At 44.7% G+C, this 18,012-nt stretch overlaps 1 protein-coding gene across 3 annotated transcripts in view; it reads left to right on the top strand.

The window, feature by feature from the left end:
* WDPCP (WD repeat containing planar cell polarity effector) overlaps nt 1-18,012 on the top strand; it is a 357,770-nt gene that overhangs the window by 34,165 nt on the left and 305,593 nt on the right. For 2 of the 3 annotated variants that reach the window (XM_077282497.1, XM_077282498.1), the window contains exons 2-4: nt 6,693-6,753; nt 12,476-12,520; nt 13,291-13,341. In XM_077282497.1, the coding sequence (XP_077138612.1) occupies nt 6,693-6,753; nt 12,476-12,520; nt 13,291-13,341 (157 nt within the window). Of the gene's footprint in view, nt 1-6,692; nt 6,754-12,475; nt 12,521-13,290; nt 13,342-18,012 lie in introns of those variants that run through there. The other variant, XM_077282499.1, reaches the window with a different exon arrangement.

The following is an 18,012-nucleotide window of genomic DNA, read 5'->3' as shown; positions in this document are numbered from 1 at the left end:
GAGATGGCAGTTGGTGCTTCTAAAATTCTATGGCGTTGGGATGAGGAGGAGCTTATAGGCAGACACAGACATTCTGCTGCAAGTTCTACTGAAATAACAGTTACAGTTCTCCATAGAACATTATGAGCACCAACTGCCATCTCAGTAATTAGAAAGGCAGTATTCACTGAAGACAGAGTTTACCCCTGAAATGAGAATTTTAAAGGGAACCTGTCACCCCAAAATTCGCCTATGAGTTGCAGCCTCCGGCATCAGGGGCTTATCTACAGCATTCTGTAATGCTTTAGATAAGCCCCCGATGTATCCTGCAAGATAAGAAAAACAAGTTAGATTATACTCACCCAGGGGCGGTCCTATGGGCGTCGCGGTGCGGGTCCAGCACCTCCCATCTTCATGCGATGACGTCCTCTTCTTTTCTTCCTGCGCAGGCGTACTTTGCCCTGTTGAGGGCAGAGCAAAGTACTGCAGTGCGCAGGCGCCGGGAAAGGTCAGAGAGGCCCAGCGCCTGCGCACTGCAGTACTAGCTCTGCCCTCAACAGGACAAAGTATGCCTGCGCAGAAAGAAAAGAAGAGGACGTCATCGCATGAAGATGGGAGGCGCTGGACCCGGACCGCGACGCCCATAGGACCGCCCCTGGGTGAGTATAATTTAGCTTGTTTTTCTTATCTTTCAGGATACATCGGAAGCTTATCTACAGTATTCCAGAATGCTGTAGATAATCCCCTGATGGCGGTGGCCTTAGCTTATAGGCGAATTATGGGTGACAGATTCCCTTTAAGAGTGAATGATCAGTCCAGGAGGAGAAAGAAGCAGATTTCTCTAATAAGATATATTACAAAAAGTGTCTTATTACTATTCCAGTAATTTTAGTACTATTTGGTTTATAGAAAAAAAAAAGTCAAGCGACAGTCACTCTGTAAGGAAATCTGTCATCTGATGTATAATGCCCAAACTGCGGGTGGCGTGAATTAGATCCGGCTTTTCAGAGAAAATATACTTTTAAAAATCTCTTACCAGTGCCGATGCAAGTTATTGATGGGTCTTTTCCATGAATAGGTAGAGGCCGTCAATCACTAGCAGATCCCAGTACTGACATAGGAGATGAAAGTTGGTGCTTTTAAAATTGCAGCCAAGTAAATTATTCTCTGAAACTCTCTGTCTGGGAAGCATAGCTGGAGACCAGACTACTCCAGCGCTGTCCCCGGCCGGCTCTTCCCAGAGCTGTCCCCGGTCGGCTCTTCCCAGTGCTGTGCTCTGCCGGCTCTTCCCAGCGCTGTCCCCGGCCAGCTCTTCCCAGCTCTGCCGGCTCTTCCCTGCGCTGTGCTCTTCCCTGCGCTGTTCTCTGCCGGCTCTTCCCAGCGCTGTCCCCGGCCGGCTCTTCCCAGGGCTGTCCCCGGCCGGCTCTTCCCAGGGCTGTCCCCGGCCGGCTCTTCCCCGGGCTGTCCCCGGCCGGCTCTTCCCAGCGCTGTCCCCGGCTGGCTCTTCCCAGCGCTGTCCCCGGCTGGCTCTTCACAGCTCTGCCGGCTCTCCCCTGCGCTGTGCTCTTCCCAGCGCTGTTCTCTGCCGGCTCTTCCCAGCGCTGTCCCCGGCCGGCTCTTCCCAGGGCTGTCCCCGGCCGGCTCTTCCCAGGGCTGTCCCCGGCCGGCTCTTCCCAGGGCTGTCCCCGGCCGGCTCTTCCCAGGGCTGTCCCCGGCCGGCTCTTCCCAGGGCTGTCCCCGGCCGGCTCTTCCCAGGGCTGTCCCCGGCCGGCTCTTCCCAGCGCTGTCCCCGGCCGGCTCTTCCCAGCGCTGTCCCCGGCTGGCTCTTCCCAGCGCTGCTGTACATTATAGACCAGTCTTTCACTATGTAAGCACAAAGGAGAGATCTGTCAGTCATCTGCAGCAAAGCAGAGAAGAGCCAGCCAGGGGCAGAGCCAAACTAGTCTGGTCTCCGGCTATGGACTTTTGAAGTATAAGAACTGAGAAACGCCTGTGTCTTTCAGAGAGAGGTATACCCACCTGCAGTTGTGCAGCCAGGCTCTGATTCATGCTGCCAGTGGTTAGGGCGGCGTGAATTAGGTGCCAGGTTTCCTTTAAGTGTTTACTACGTGCATGGTGGTATTGTCAGGAGATTCTTCTTGAGCGATCTGCAAACTCTCCAACTTCTTAATAGGACCTGGACTCCACACTATTTATAAAACTCCTTTAATCCACTGTATAATAATAATCACGTTAACGCAAAATTATAGCACTATTAAGCTTTGAGTGGGTGCGTGAGATTTGTGTGCACCTGTGATTAGTCCATGTCAGCATAGTTATATGACACCGCACATGTATAATATAGTAAGATAGTTGTGGCCCCTAGACCACAGAAATGTGCTCTGCAGCCTGTAAGTAAAACCGTCACAAACTCACAACCAAAGTGTACAAGCATACCTGTCATTTCACTGAACCTTCATATTAATCTGTGGTGTGTGAGGAATAGCACGACTTCACGCCGCTGCTACTCACCTGTCCCTGCTCCTGTCCCCTGCTCCTGTCCCCTGCTCCTGTCCCGGCTCCTGTTCCCGCTCCTGTCCCCGCTCCTGTGCCAGGCTGCGCCTTCTTCTTACCCATCGGCCGTCTCCCTCTGCAGTGGTGCGTTTCGGGTTACTAGGGTAATGGTGAGGTCGCATGTTTAGACCTTCATAGACTGTGTGCCACTCAAGTTTTCAGTATTCAATTTTTCCGGCTTCCTCGCTACTATAGCTAGCTCTGCATAATTGCTGGGATCTGCTTTATGTTCCCCAAAATGTGACTCTTGACAAATTCATCTCTGCCTGTCCACATATTTGGCTCTGCTGTTTCAAGGTGCTTGTCCGCATACTCAGTTCTGCTGTTCCAATGTGTCTGGTTACATACTCGGCTCTGCTGTTCCAAAGTGCCTTATTCCCCTGGTAAACACAACTGTGTGAAGACCCCTGTTGCTGTTTTTGCTTTCCCGACATGTTGATTCTGAAGTGATGATTTCTTTAGGAGTCAAAGAAGTATATTACGGCATTCAGTATTTACGGTATTTAAGTGTCTGTAAAATAAGCACCCTGCGATCATTTGACAGAAGAGGCTGATGGTGCTTTTGCTCTTGGTCAAACTTTTTAGATTGCATTATTGTTATTGACCACAGCATCTGGGGCATTAAACTTCTGGGATTGGACCTATCTCCTGTTGCAGTGGGAGCTCATCTGTACATTACAGCCTGCAGATGGCACAGGCCACATTAATATATACACTGCTCAAAAAAATAAAGGGAGCACTAAAATCCCACATCCTAGATATCACTGAATAAAATATTCCAGTTGTAAATCTTTATTCATTACTTAGTGGAATGTGTTGAGAACAATAAAACCTAAAAATGATCAACGTAAACCACAACTAATATCCCACGGAGGTCTGGAGTTGGAATGATGCTCAAAATCAAAGTGGAAAATGAAGTTACAGGCAGATCCAACTTAGGGGAAATGCCTCAAGACAAGGAAATGATGCTCAGTAGTGTGTGTGGCCTCCACGTACCTGTATGATCTCCCTACAACGCTTGGGCATGCTCCTGATGAGGCGGCAGATGGTCTCCTGAGGGATCTCCTCCCAGACCTGGACTAAAGCATCTGCCAACTCCTGGACAGTCTGTGGTGCAACGTGACATTGGTGGATGGAGCGAGACATGATGTCTCAGATGTGTTCAACCGGATTCAGGTCTGGGGAATGGGTGGGCCAGTCCATACTTCAATGCCTTCATCTTGCAGGAACTGCTGATACTCTCCAGCCACATGAGGTCTGGCATTGTCCTGCATTAGGAGGAACCCAGGGCCAACCGCACCAGCATATGGTCTCACAAGGAGTCTGAGGATCTCATCTCGGTACCTAATGGCTACCTCTGGCGAGCACATGGATAGCTGTGCGGCCCTCCAAAGAAATGCCACCCCACACAATTACTGACCCACTGCCAAACCGGTCATGCTGAAGGATGTTGCAGGCAGCAGATCTCTCTCCATGGCATCTCCAGACTCTGTCACGTCTGTCACATGTGCTCAGTATGAACCTGCTTTGATATGTGTAGAGCACAGGGCACCAGTGGCAAATTTGCCAATCCTGGTGTTCTGTGACAAATGCCAAGCATCCTACACGGTGTTGGCCTGTGAGCACAACCCCATCTGTGGACGTCGGGCACTCAGACCATCCTCATGGAGTCGGTTTCTAACAGTTTGTGCAGACACATGCACATTTGTGGCCTGCTGGAGGTCATTTTGCAGGGCTCTGGCAGTGCTCCTCCTGTTCCTCCTTGCACAAAGGCGGAGGTAGCTGTCCTGCTGCTGGGTTGTTGCCCTCCTACGGCCCCCTCCACGTCTCCTGGTGTACTGGCCTGTCTCCTGGTAGCACCTCCAGGCTCTGGACACTACGCTGACAGACACAACAAACCTTCTTGCCACAGCTCGCATTGATGTGCCATCCTGGAAAAGCTGCATTAACCGAGCCACTTGTGTGGGTTGTAGAGTCCGTCTCATGTTACTGCGAGTGTGATAGCACAACCAACATTCAAAAGTGACCAAAACATCAGCCAGAAAGCATTGGTACTGAGATGTGGTCTGTGGTCCCCACCTGCAGAACCACTCCTATATTGAGGGTGTCTTGATAATTGCCAATAATTTCCATCTGTTGTCTATTCCATTTGCATTCCATTTTTTTCCCCATCAAATCCGTTGCAAAATACCTACATTTTTGAAGTGGTTTATTGGCAGATTTCCTCTTTCTTATGCATTGTAAAGGGATAAAATTATCAGAAAGAATTAAAGAGGTATTCCCTGCTCCAAGATCCCAATATGTAGTGGGTGTAATAATAATACTAGCCAATACCTCCAATTAGGAATGTAGTATAGTTCTCCTGAATCGCTATGTCACTTTCTCCATGTGCAGGGCATTGAAGTAGCTTAGGTATGCTTTTATAGGACCACTCATATACTGACAGTTTGTTAGCTGTTAGGGTATGTGCACACGTTGCGGATTTTGCTGCGGATCCGCAGCGGATTTGACGCTGCGGATCCGCAGCAGTTTTCCCTAAGTTTACAGTACCATGTAAACCTATGGGAAAAAAAACCCGCTGTGCACATGCGGAAACGCAGCGGATTATTTTCTGCAGCATGTCAATTCTTTGTGCGGATTCCGCAGCGGTTTTACACCTGCACCAATAGGAAACTGCAGATGTAAAACCGCAGTGGAATCCGCAGAAGAAACCGCTATAAAATCCGCAGTGAAAACCGCAGTGGTTTTGCACTGCGGATTTTCCAAATCCGCAACGTGTGCACATACCCTAAGGCTAAGTTCACACGTTGCGGTTTTTGCTGCGGATCCGCAGCGGATTTGCAGCTGCGGATCCGCAGCCGTTTTCCATGAAGGGTACAGTACAATGTTACCCTATGGAAAACAAAAACCGCTGTGCCCACTTTGCGTTTTTCCGCTAGAAAATCAGCGCGGATTTTCTGCGGAAAAAAAGAAGTAGCATGTCACTTCTTTCTGCGGATTCCGCAGCGGTTTTCCACCTGCACCAATAGGAAACTGCAGCTGGAAACCCGCAGTAGAAACCGCACAAAAAACCGCAATGAAAACCACCGCGGTTTTGCACTGCGGTTTTTCCAAATTCGCAGCTGAAAAATCCGCAGCAAAAAAAGGATCGTGTGAACAAGCCCTAAGTGGTCGCAACCATGGGTATGTAAACTACTGCAATGTCTGCACATGGGGTAAGCAGCATGGCGACTCAGAAGAACTATACTACACTTCTATTTGGAGGTATTTCCTAATATTATTATTATTCTACATTTATAATTGGAGGTACCGTATTTCCTAATATTATTATTATTCTACATTTCTAATTGGAGGTATTTCCTATTATTATTATTATCATTATTATTATTATTATTATTCTACATTTCTAATTGGAGGTATTTCCTATTATTAATATTATTATTATTCTACATTTCTAACTGGAGGTATTTCCTAATATTATTATTATTATTATTAATACACCTACTACATATTGGGATAGGATCTTGGAGATGGGAATAGACATTTAAACCGTTGTGCACTTAAAATCTGCTCATTGGGCCACTATTCAAAATAGCTCTTTGCATGACCCAAATTGACACAAATTTGGGTCATGCAAAGAGCTTTTTTGATTTTGTGCAAAACTCAATAACCACAAGCATCAATTTGAAGATTTTGGTACAAAAAAAACGGCATCGAATACCACACACAAAAAAAGAAAAATCACTTACATTTTTTTCTTCCACTTTTCTGCTCCTGTAATCTATTGCAAATCCTGATAGAACGTTGTCTGTGTGTGTGTCTGATCTGTGTAAACAGCTTTCCAGTTGCCCAGGGAGGATGTTATCCATGTTTTCCTGACCCCAAATGACTTTTTTTCTTTTACTTTATTTTTGCATTGTTGTGGATGCAGTTTTTGTACATTTTGCGGGGATCTCACCTTTCCGCGGAGTCTCTTTTCTCTTCGTTCTTGCCCACACGTACGAGTCCAGAAAAGATTTTTCCGATTGATTTGTGAACTGTTGTGAGTGTTTGGATGATGACTCCAGTACCTGCCATGAAAAGCCGAGTGATTGCTGATAAGTGCCATTAATTTGCACATGTTGTTCCTTTCTTTGATGAAACCTCCCTTTCTTTCACAGATGTCGTTCTGCCTGGCTGAGCTGTACCTGTGGTCCCTGAAGAATACCTTGCGTGTCGGAGGTAAATTTGTTTTATCAAAGTGCTATTTTAGTAAATCTGTGCACCCGGGTGCTACATAAAGCGCCTGTAATGTCAAATATTAGCTCTGCAATGTTCTACAGTAACCTACAAGAAAAGGAGAGATTTTATGGTAACGGCTAACTGGCCGCACGATTCTCACAAGACTTCCTCCTCACTTCTGGGATTTTCTGTCTGGGGATTTTGTGAGAACTTTGAGCTTTGTGATTTGTCTTACTCTGTAAAGGTTATCTGTTGCCAGACGGGCTTTATTTTTGGGCACTCGGTATCCCTATAAAGAGGGTCAGCCCCTCATCAACCGACGTTCCTGATGTGGTTTCACTGGTGACAATCACCAGGGGTGCACTAAGCCGTACACGTACCTCCCTGACCAAAAATCTACTATATAATTGTCTAAGGGTCACTTCCGCCTTTCTGTCTGTCTGTCTGTCTGTCACGGATATTCATTGGTCGCGGCCTCTGTCATGGAATCCAAGTCGCTGATTGGTCTCGCCAGCTGCCTGTCATGGCTGCCGCAACCAATCAGCGACGGCCACAGTCCGATTAGTCACTCCCTACTCCCCTGCAGTCAGTGCCCGGCGCCCGCTCCATACTCCGCGCAGTCAGTGCCCGCTCCATACTCCCCGCAGTCACCGCTCACACAGGGTTAATGCCAGCGGTAACGGACCATGTTATGCCGCGGGTAACTCACTCCGTTACCGCCGCTATTAACCCTGTGTGACCAAGTTTTTACTATTGATGCTGCCTATGCAGCGTCAATAGTAAAAACATCTAATGTTAAAAATAATTTAAAAAAATAAAAAATCTATATATATAATTGTCTAAGGGGTACTTCCGTCTTTCTGTCTGCAACTTCCGTCACGGAAATCCTGCGTCGCTGATTGGTCTCGCCAGCTGCCTGTCATGGCTGCCGCGACCAATCAGCGACGAGCACAGTCCGATTAGTCCCTCCATACTCCCCGCAGTCAGTGCCCGGCGCCCTCCACTCACGCTCACACAGGGTTAATGCCAGCGGTAACGTACGGCGCTATGCCGCGGGTAACGTTACCGCTGCTATTAACCCTGTGTGTCCCCAACTTTTTACTATTGATGCTGCCTATGCAGCGTCAATAGTAAAAACATCTAATGTTAAAAATAATAAAAAAAACAAAAAACCTGCTATACTCACCCTCCGTAGTCCGACGATGCGCTCGCGGCTGCCGCCATCTTCCGTTACCAGAGATGTTTTGCGATATTACCCAGAAGACTTAGCGGTCTTGCGAGACCGCTAAGTCATCTGGGTAATTTCGCAATGCATCCTGGGAACGGAAGATGGCGGCAGCCGCGCGCATAGGGACAGCTTCGCTGGATCCCAGGGGGTGAGTATATAACTATTTTTTGTTTTAATTATCTTTTTTTAACACGGTTATGTGTCCACACTGCTATATACTACGTGGGCAGTGTTATATAGCGTGTGGGCTGCGTTATATACAGCGTGGCTGCTATATACTATGTGGCCAGTGTTATATACTACGTGGCTGTGTTCTATACCGCGTGGGCAGTGTTATATACCGCGTGGGCAGTGTTATATACTACGTGGCTGTGTTCTATACCGCGTGGGCAGTGTTATATACCGCGTGGGCAGTTATATACCGCGTGGCTGCTATATACTACGTGGCCAGTGTTAGATACTATGTGGGCTGTGTTATGTACTGCGTGGCCTGTGCTATATATTACGTGGCCACTGTTATATACTGCATGGCCTGTGTTATATACTACGTCGCCTGTGTTATATACTGCGTGGCTGCTATATACTGCGTGGGCTGTGTTATACACTAGGCAGTGTTATATACTGCGTGGCCACTGTTATATATTGCGTGGCCTGTATTAACGCATCGGGTATTCAACAATATGTATGTATGTATGTATGTATATAGCAGCCACATAGTATATAGCAAAGGCCACGTAGTATTTGTCTGCTATATACTACATGGCTCCTATATACTACGTGGCCTGTGCTATATACTATGTGGCTGCTATATACATACATATTCTAGAATACCCGATGCGTTAGAATCGGGCCACCATCTAGTCTGCCATATTTGAGCAGACGTGCATGTGTGCAACTTTGCTCACCTTACTGTTGTTCTCCACAATCCCTTTTTTTTTTTTTGTTGGAAGGTCACCAAATAATAAACTGATCTTGGAATGCCCCAACTCTGAAACCTCCAGCAATCAGTAGGAAGAATCTGACAGCAAGTGTTTAAAGGGGTTGTCCGGCCCTAGGGTACAAGTCTGCAGTTACTCTATGGGACTGCAGACTTGCAAATCCTCATTGCACACTGTAAGGATTATCCAGGAACATCGGGCATGTGACAGTAAGTACGTGATCTGTATAGATGTGGTCACTAGTGATGAGCGAGTACTCGTTGCTCAGGTTTTCCTGAACACGCTCGGGTGACCTCCGAGTATTTGTGACTGCTCGGAGATTTAGTTTTTGTTGACTCAGCTGCATGATTTACAGCTTCTAGCCAGCCTGAGTACATGTGGGAGTTGCCTGTTTGTTAGGGAACCCTCACATGTAATCAAGCTGGCTAATAGCTGTAAATCATGCAGCTGAGTCAACAAAAACTAAATCTCCGAACACTAACAAATACTTGGAGATCACCCGAGCAACGAGTACACACGCTCATCACTAGTGGTCACATGCCGACTAGATGATTGAGGCTGGACACAGTCTAGTCGAAATGTGGTCTGGCAAATCGCATACTTGCAGTCACGTGACAGCCCACTCCCGACGATGGAGAATCCTTTCAGGGCACAGCGCGTGCAATCTTAGGCTACAAGTCCGCTGCCACTGTGTGTGACTAGACTTGTGAATCCTAAGGCCAGAAAAACCCTTTAATTTCTCTGCGGGGCCACCTTAGGAGAATTAGAGATCTACACAATGACATCACTCAAAATCGTGCCAATATATACTACAACTTGCCCCTCGACAAATAACAAGCACTCACACCAGTTAATAGAAAGATTAAAAAAAGTTTTTTTTTTTTAATAATATCTTAAAGAGAATCTGTCAGCTAGTTTTTACTATATAATCTGTACACTGAAAGAAATTGTCAATCAGTGGTGTGGGCGGGGTTACACAGAGCTCAGCATTTAGAGCACTGCTAGATCTGCAGCAGAGAACACAGTGATTCTATCAAAATGACAGCAAGCAGCCCAGTAAGTGACATATCGATGGACAGGGTCTCTGCCCCTACATCATAGTGCTCTCAGAAACCTGCTGACAGATTCCATTAGGGAATGGTTGCTTTTGACTCTCTGTGGACAGATGATATCGGGAGAGATAAGGAATCGGTATGTTCAATTTTGGGCTGTATATGAGAGTTAGATAAGACATCTGCCGGCTGAGCGATCGTCCAAAAACATTGTATGGCCGACAGCTATCTACAGTGTATGGGGGGCTTTAGAGCATAGTGATACCATAAAGGAGACCGGCAGCTATCTACAGTGTATGGGGGGCTTTAGGGCGTGGTGATACCATAAAGGAGGCCGACAGCTATCTACAGTGTATGGGGGGCTTTAGGGCATGGTGATACCATAAAGGAGCTGACAGCTATCTACAGTGTATGGGGGCTTTAGGGCATAGTGATACCATAAAGGAGGCTGACAGCTATCTACAGTGTATGGGGGGCTTTAGGACATGGTGATACCATAAAGGAGCTGACAGCTATCTACAGTGTATGGGGGCTTTAGGGCATAGTGATACCATAAAGGAGGCCGACAGCTATCTACAGTGTATGGGGGGCTTTAGGGCATGGTGATACCATAAAGGAGACCGGCAGCTATCTACAGTGTATGGGGGGCTTTAGAGCATAGTGATACCATAAAGGAGACCGGCAGCTATCTATAGGGCATGGTGATACCATAAAGGAGGCTGACAGCTATCTACAGTGTATGGGGGGGGGCTATAGGGCATGGTGATACCATAAAGGAGGCCGACAGCTATCTACAGTGTATGGGGGGGGGGGGCTATAGGGCATGGTGAAACCATAAAGGAGCTGACAGCTATCTACAGTGTATGGGGGGCTTTAAAGCATAGTGATACCATAAAGGAGGCCGACAACTATCTACAGTGTATGGGGGCTTTAGGACATGGTGATACCATAAAGGAGGCTGACAGCTATCTACAGTGTATGGGGGGCTTTAGGGCATGGTGATACCATAAAGGAGACCGGCAGCTATCTACAGTGTATGGGGGGCTTTAGAGCATAGTGATACCATAAAGGAGACCGGCAGCTATCTATAGGGCATGGTGATACCATAAAGGAGACCGGCAGCTATCTACAGTGTATGGGGGGGGCTATAGGGCATGGTGATACCATAAAGGAGGCCGACAGCTATCTACAGTGTATAGGGGGCTTTAGGACATGGTGATACCATAAAGGAGGCTGACAGCTATCTACAGTGTATGGGGGGGGGGCTATAGGGCATGGTGATACTATAAAGGAGGCTGACAGCTATCTATAGTGTATGGGGGGCTTTAGAGCATAGTGATACCATAAAGGAGACCGGCAGCTATCTACAGTGTATGGGGGGGCTTTAGAGCATAGTGATACCATAAAGGAGACCGGCAGCTATCTACAGTGTATGGGGGGGCTGTAGGGCATGGTGATACCATAAAGGAGCTGACAGCTATCTACAGTGTATGGGGGGCTTTAGGGCATGGTGATACCATAAAGGAGCTGACAGCTATCTACAGTGTATGGGGGGCTTTAGGGCATGGTGATACCATAAAGGAGCTGACAGCTATCTACAGTGTATGGGGGGCTTTAGGGCATGGTGATACCATAAAGGAGCTGACAGCTATCTACAGTGTATGGGGGGCTTTAGGACATGGTGATACCATAAAGGAGGATCCTCCAAATGAGTTCCTTTTATGAGCCAAATTTACCCTTTAAGTTTGCTTTTCCTCTGCAGTCTGACACCCAATAATTTATACGGTCACCATGTATTATCTCACTTTATTTGGGGCCGCTCTACATCATTGCATTGTCAGGACATGCTGGGAGTTGTAGTTTGCTGGGGAGTCACTTGTATAATTAATATAAGCCATGTATGAGTAGATCCTTTTCATTGAGACCTTCTGCTGGGACGCAGCAATGCTGAGGGTGTATGGACAGTCGTTACGGATGTCATCTCTCGGCCATCCCTTATTGTGGGATCCAGTTTGCATTTCAAACAGCTTTTTGGAAATATAATTTCACAGAACAGTAAGACCGGGTGTCCCTCACTTATTTCATCCCCCCGGTAATGGTGCACGGGAACTCCCACCACCAGAAGTAACCCAGATTGCTCCGGCAGGCCCAGTTATCGGCGCCGTCCTACTCCACCGCCGCCGTGGGAGCAGCGGCTCCATGCTGAGCGAATCCACAACCCTTCCAGCAGAGATCAAATGTTAATTTATTGTTAAATTAAAATCAGACTCGGAAGATACCGGGAACAATTTCTTACATTGTTGTTATGAGTTCAGAGGAAGTATTGATGTGGAAAAAGAATTTAATGGCATTTGCTAGAGAGCTGTGTTAAACCAATTGAGTGTGGCTGATACGCGGCACCGAGCGGTGTACGGCACGTCTGGCTGACATCAAGTGCTTCCAGCGCCCTGTACAAATGTTTTTATGGCTTTTTTTTCTCACTTTCTTTTTTTTTTTTATACCAGATGAAGATCTTGGAGTACATCATTATCACGAAAAGAAGGAATCGGGTAATGTCAATATTACTTAATGTTCTACTTAAACGTTGGCGAGCCTGCAACATGTGCCGCCTGGAAACGAGCAGAAGGGAAATCAGAATCAGAAATTCCATATTTTCTGTTAAACCTTTTCCTGTTTGGTAAATGGCTCCAGCTAAGGCGCATGTTACACCTTCCATTCCCAGAGTTGGCTTTTTGGGAAAGGCCCAAACGGACCTGGACGGATGACTGCTTGCTTCATTTGGCAATTTCACGATTGCTTTTAGCGTGTTGCAATAGACATGTAGTGCCAGTTCTCATCTTACAGGCAAACATTGATTCATCTGATAGTTGGCGGCTTTGTTTTTTTTCCTCTATATATTCCATGTTTTCCCTGTAGAGGGCATTACACGCCCAGAAGAAGCCAACGGATGACATCTGCAGCGGGATCTGAAATAGGCATTTCAGAAGTAAATGATCAATTTTCTTTATCTGATTAATTGGGTTAATCCTAGAAGTTTTACAAAGGGCCAAGAGGTCCCTACGGCTAAAGTTGCTCCTTGTTCCGGGCCGGAGCGGAGCACAGGTTCGTCCCTTGTCCTGTGTCTGCAGCCACTAAGGTCCTGGTGACAGACCGGCTCTGGTCGCAGGTCCTGCTCGGATGTGATCACACTGGAAGCTTGCAGTAAAGACTTGGCAATGTATCTAGGGGTCACTTACTAAATCGCCAAGCTTGATTAGTATGATAAGACGTCTTGTGTTCCCGGTGGTGCTGGTGACCGTATTCTCTCGTTTTCTTTCAGCTCCTCACCCGGAGTACGGATACCTGGAGGAGCGACAGCAGCTTTCTGAATGTAAGGACGACTAGGAATCATTGCGCCACTTATGTATTCCGCACACGGCGCCCAGAAACTTCTATCTGACATTCCTGGCTGTGGTGGCAGCTCCTCTCTCCTTCCCTATTGTCTCTCCGCCTTGTTCCCCATACTCGGAGATTGCAATAGGCATTGTAAAGAATGCGCTCGGTTTGGGGGGATATGCAGATACTTTTTTGGCAGTCATCTCCATTACTAGCTCAAAACAGCTGCGTGCGTGTCTTATAGATACAGCAAGGTCCATATTGTCATTACATAGGACTGCAGTCACCTGCTTGATTATTAGCTCCCCATTTTAGTGAAATACCAGCTTTCCAATCATCTGTATACATCCACCATGCTTTTGTTTTTTTTTTTAATTTTTTAAATCGAAGTGAAAAAAAAGTAAAATAAAAACACCACTTATTGCATATTAATAGGGTGTATTTTATGTTTAAAACAATCCTGAAAATATATTTAAAGAAAAGCAATAGAAAATAAAAACATGTCACCAACCATAATAAAGAGATCACTAGATAAATCACAGCGGTCACCAAAGAACCATGTATAATAGATCAGATTGATATAATGCAGGCGGTTACTGCGGACACTTACAGTACCCGGTACATGGACACCGTATGCAATAAGGCCACGATCAGTATTTGGTCAGTATTTTACATCAGTATTTGTAAGCGAAAACCAGGAGTGGGTGATAAATACAGAAGTGGTGACGGGTTTCTATTATACATTCCCTCCTGATTTTACTACTTGATTTTAAACTCTGTTGCCCCCATTCACAGCTGATGGGTGAAAGTTACATATATTCCAGCCTGGCAAGCGTGGCATTTCTAAATGACTACACTGGCACGACAGCTCCTGAGCTGTCACAGGGAGAGTTTTTGTGTTTTCCTCCCTTAAGTGATATTTGTAAAGAAATAATTGTGAAAAAGTTTGCAATAAATTAATGAAAAATAATATTTTGGAAATATTGTCCGCATTTATAAGGAAGATTTCAGATAAAAGTATTTGTGATTTGTCCCGATCTTCATACAGTACTAATTATTATATTGTTAATACTGATAATTACTTCTAGTTGATGTGATATTTCAGTTTTCCGGACATTTCACTTCTTTATAAGAGTAAGTTTGGGTCGGGCAGAATCCTGCTGCTGTGTTTTACATGCTTTTTACTGACAGATCTGCAGCACTTTTTGCATTAAGGGTGAACCCCCTTCTTATAGGGCAGAGTATAGAATCACCGACAGACCCATAAACCTGCAATGTTTTTTTACTACCATTGTATTAAATGTGAAATCTGCTATGAAAATCTGCAACAAGTCTACTAAGGGGAGATTGATATAAATTAGAACATTGCTCAACGGTGAAAGTACTTAAGGCTATGCTCAAATGCATCCTTTTTGGCGCTTTTTTTTTATTCTGCAGCCAAAACCTGTTCTCTTGGCAGGAAAAATGCTGCGTTAAAAAAAAAACCAAAACATTTTTTTTAGCATTTTTGACACGTTTTTTGGGTGCAGATTACATGTGTGCTTTGTTCACAGTCCATGTTTAATAAAAGTTGGTTTCATTCGCCAAAACCCTGTTTTTTGCAGCGTTTTTCCAGCCATAAGAAAAGCAATTAGAAAGTAAAAAAAAAAACGCTGCAAGAAGTGACATGCTGCAGATTAAAAAAAAAAAAAAAAAAAAAAGCAGCAGTTTTCCAATTCAGTTTGGAAAAACCCCCAAACGTGCATAAGATTTGTGACATCTTACAGCTCTTGCTGGTGGTGAAATAAGCTGATTTTAATTTGCATTTAGAAACGAAGCAAAAACGCAACGTGTGAACATAGGCTAACTGTTTTTTTCCTGGTAGTTTTTTTTTTTTTTTTGTACACATAAGCATGGTATTTAAATCTAGTACAAGTGAAACTACTAGTGATAAAGAGATTAATTACAACAATTGCTAACAGATCATTTGTACAGAACTACATTTACCAGGAAGGAAAAGAAGAGTGATACAAACTAGAGAAACAACAAAGCCTGCCGGCCGGCGAGTAGCGGGGCCCCTAATAAGATGGATCAGGTGACACATTGTGCTTTGTAGTGTCGGTGAGCGGCCGGCCCTACCCTTGTGATGCACGGCTCCCACCGTACTCATTCATTCTCTTGCAAGAGATGTTTTTGTCTCTTGTTGTACCGCTGAGTGCTGCACTCCTGCTCTAATCTCTCCTTTAATGGAGATTCCAAACTCCTTAGGTATGGCAGTAAGACCTGGACAATCTCGAGCAGGATTTTTATCACACTGTTCTGCTTCAGTAAGGAGTATCAAGGCAAGCGTGGAAAACAAATTGCACGAGGCACAGCTGAAAAAAAAAAGCCTGTTAATTTTCCTGTCTTATTTCTGTGGCACATGTAGGGTTTTGTATCTACATACGTTCACCTGTTGAGAAAAATCCATGATAGCTCTGTAAGGTGTATATGGCTTTTTTTTAACATTTTTTTTTTTTTTTACATTTTTTTTTGCAGTGTTATTCACCCATCTTATATTTTGGAATTTCTCCTGTTAAACAATATTAAAGAATAATATTATTATTATTTATTATTATTTATTATTATAGCACCATTTATTCCATGGCGCCTTACATGTAATATAAGGACTTCTCATCAGAAAAAGAACTACTAACAGGTTTTTATGTTAAATGTATTTTCTTTTGAACTTTTTATTATTATTTTTTTTTTTGCATTTTTCCATATCACTATCTACATTTAAAAGAAAAACATTCAGAAATATTCAATGTCCACTAGATCTTGTATTAGACTCATACTCCCTTTTCTGAAAAGATGACTTTTCAGCAGACTCATTACCACTGTAGACAGGATTACAGTGACAGAGTCTACGATTAGGTCTACTGACCAGTGTAAAAATTGCATGATTTTAGTTTTTTCTTACATAGTGACATGAAAGTAACAAAAAAAAAAAATTATAAAAAATTAATGACAAGTAATCAATAGCGACCAGTGTAACAGTTGTTACCCATCAAGCGGAGAGGTCGCTTTATAAACTGGAATATCCCGGGTGGGTCAGTATTATGAGAGATGCTTTTTATTTGATGATGGATTTCTAGATGACACCTTGCTCATCATTAAATGTCAATCATTAAATCTCCTGTATTATCATTACTAGGATATTATAATGTTCACATCTGGTTATACAGAGGACCTGCCACCCGGTCAAATTGGGCCGTTTTTGTTCTTATTTTATTCCCTATGATCCCCTGAGTATTCTTTTGTTGTTTTTTTTTTTTTTAATTAGCCATATAGATACAGAGATATAGATAATCAGAATATTCAGGGGAGTCGAGCAGATATAGTAAGAGCACAAACTGATCGCTTTTGACTTGGCGACACGTCGTCTTTATACGTTTTCCCTTAGTTTGTTTTATATGTAAAATACATTTTCTTTCTACTATTGGAGGTTATCTGTCCCATTTCTCATGAATTAGAATAACGCATGGTGCATTGATTTGTAAGCCATCTTGATAATCATTATTATCTGCAGCACATGACTCTGTGTAAACCGGTAATGTGCTGCCGATAAGATGTATTCTCTGCACACAGAATTACCATATTATTGGTTCGCTCCCATCTGCGTGTATAAAGAAGCCGAGATTCTTAGCCATAAAAGTTGGAGAGTGTCACGTGTTTTTTTCCTCACCTAGAATCTGTATGACATGCCTGTTCAATCCTTATGCAATGCGTTTTTATCATGAGCATTTACATACAGAAATGCTGTCACTTGGATCTAGTTTTCGAACTAATAAAACAATCTCATACAGAAAGATGATAGCAAGAGATCTGTCAGTGAGAAATATAGTTAGTACAGTGCGTGTGTAGCTTACTGTACATGTATTTAGCTAATAAAGAAATAAAAGAAAAAAATGTCCTAATAACACCAACCCTCAGCCGCCCCAGAAATGGCACATCCATTAGATTCTCCATTTCTGGCGCTTAGCCATGGGCTCTATCCGATTGCCCTGGTGCATTGGCAATTGGGGTAATGATTTTGGGGTTGAAGTCAGCTTTGTAATGTCAGCTGACATCAAGCCCAGAGGTTAGTAATGGAGAGGCATCTATAAGACGCCCCCGCAACTGTCAGTGTGTGCTGGCAGCCGTGCTGAGCGGTCACATTACTGATGTCACCGGTCAGCACTGCATCTGGATGTAGCAGGGTCGGGGATCGTTGTGGGATGGATTTACGGCGGACCCCTTTGGATTATTAGATTTTTTTTAAATTAAATGGGTAAAAGAGGGTCCGGGAGTGTTTTGTACAAATAAAGGACTTTTCTCTGGACTAACCACTGGGCTTGATGTCAGCGAACGTTACACCGCTGACTTCAACCCCAAAACAATTACTCTGCTTGCCAACGCACTATAGCAAGTGGGAAGAGCCGGGGCTAGATGCCAGAATTGGCGCATCTAATGGATCTGCCATTTCTGGGGCTGTGCGCTCGTGTTATTAGTCTGAGAGGGGGCCAATATCTATGACCCCTTCCCAGCCTATTAATATCGACCCACAGCTGTCTGCTTAGAAATAGGGCAGGACCCCATGTCTTTTTTTTTTCTTTTGGTGGTCCCCCTTTTTAATACCCAGTAAAGGCTAAGCAGTCAGCTGTGA

This window comes from Ranitomeya variabilis, chromosome 2 (genome assembly GCF_051348905.1).
Source record: "Ranitomeya variabilis isolate aRanVar5 chromosome 2, aRanVar5.hap1, whole genome shotgun sequence".
Taxonomy (NCBI): domain Eukaryota; kingdom Metazoa; phylum Chordata; class Amphibia; order Anura; family Dendrobatidae; genus Ranitomeya; species Ranitomeya variabilis.
Note: the sequence above shows the minus strand (reverse complement) of the source record. Positions and strands in the feature narration are given on the sequence as shown.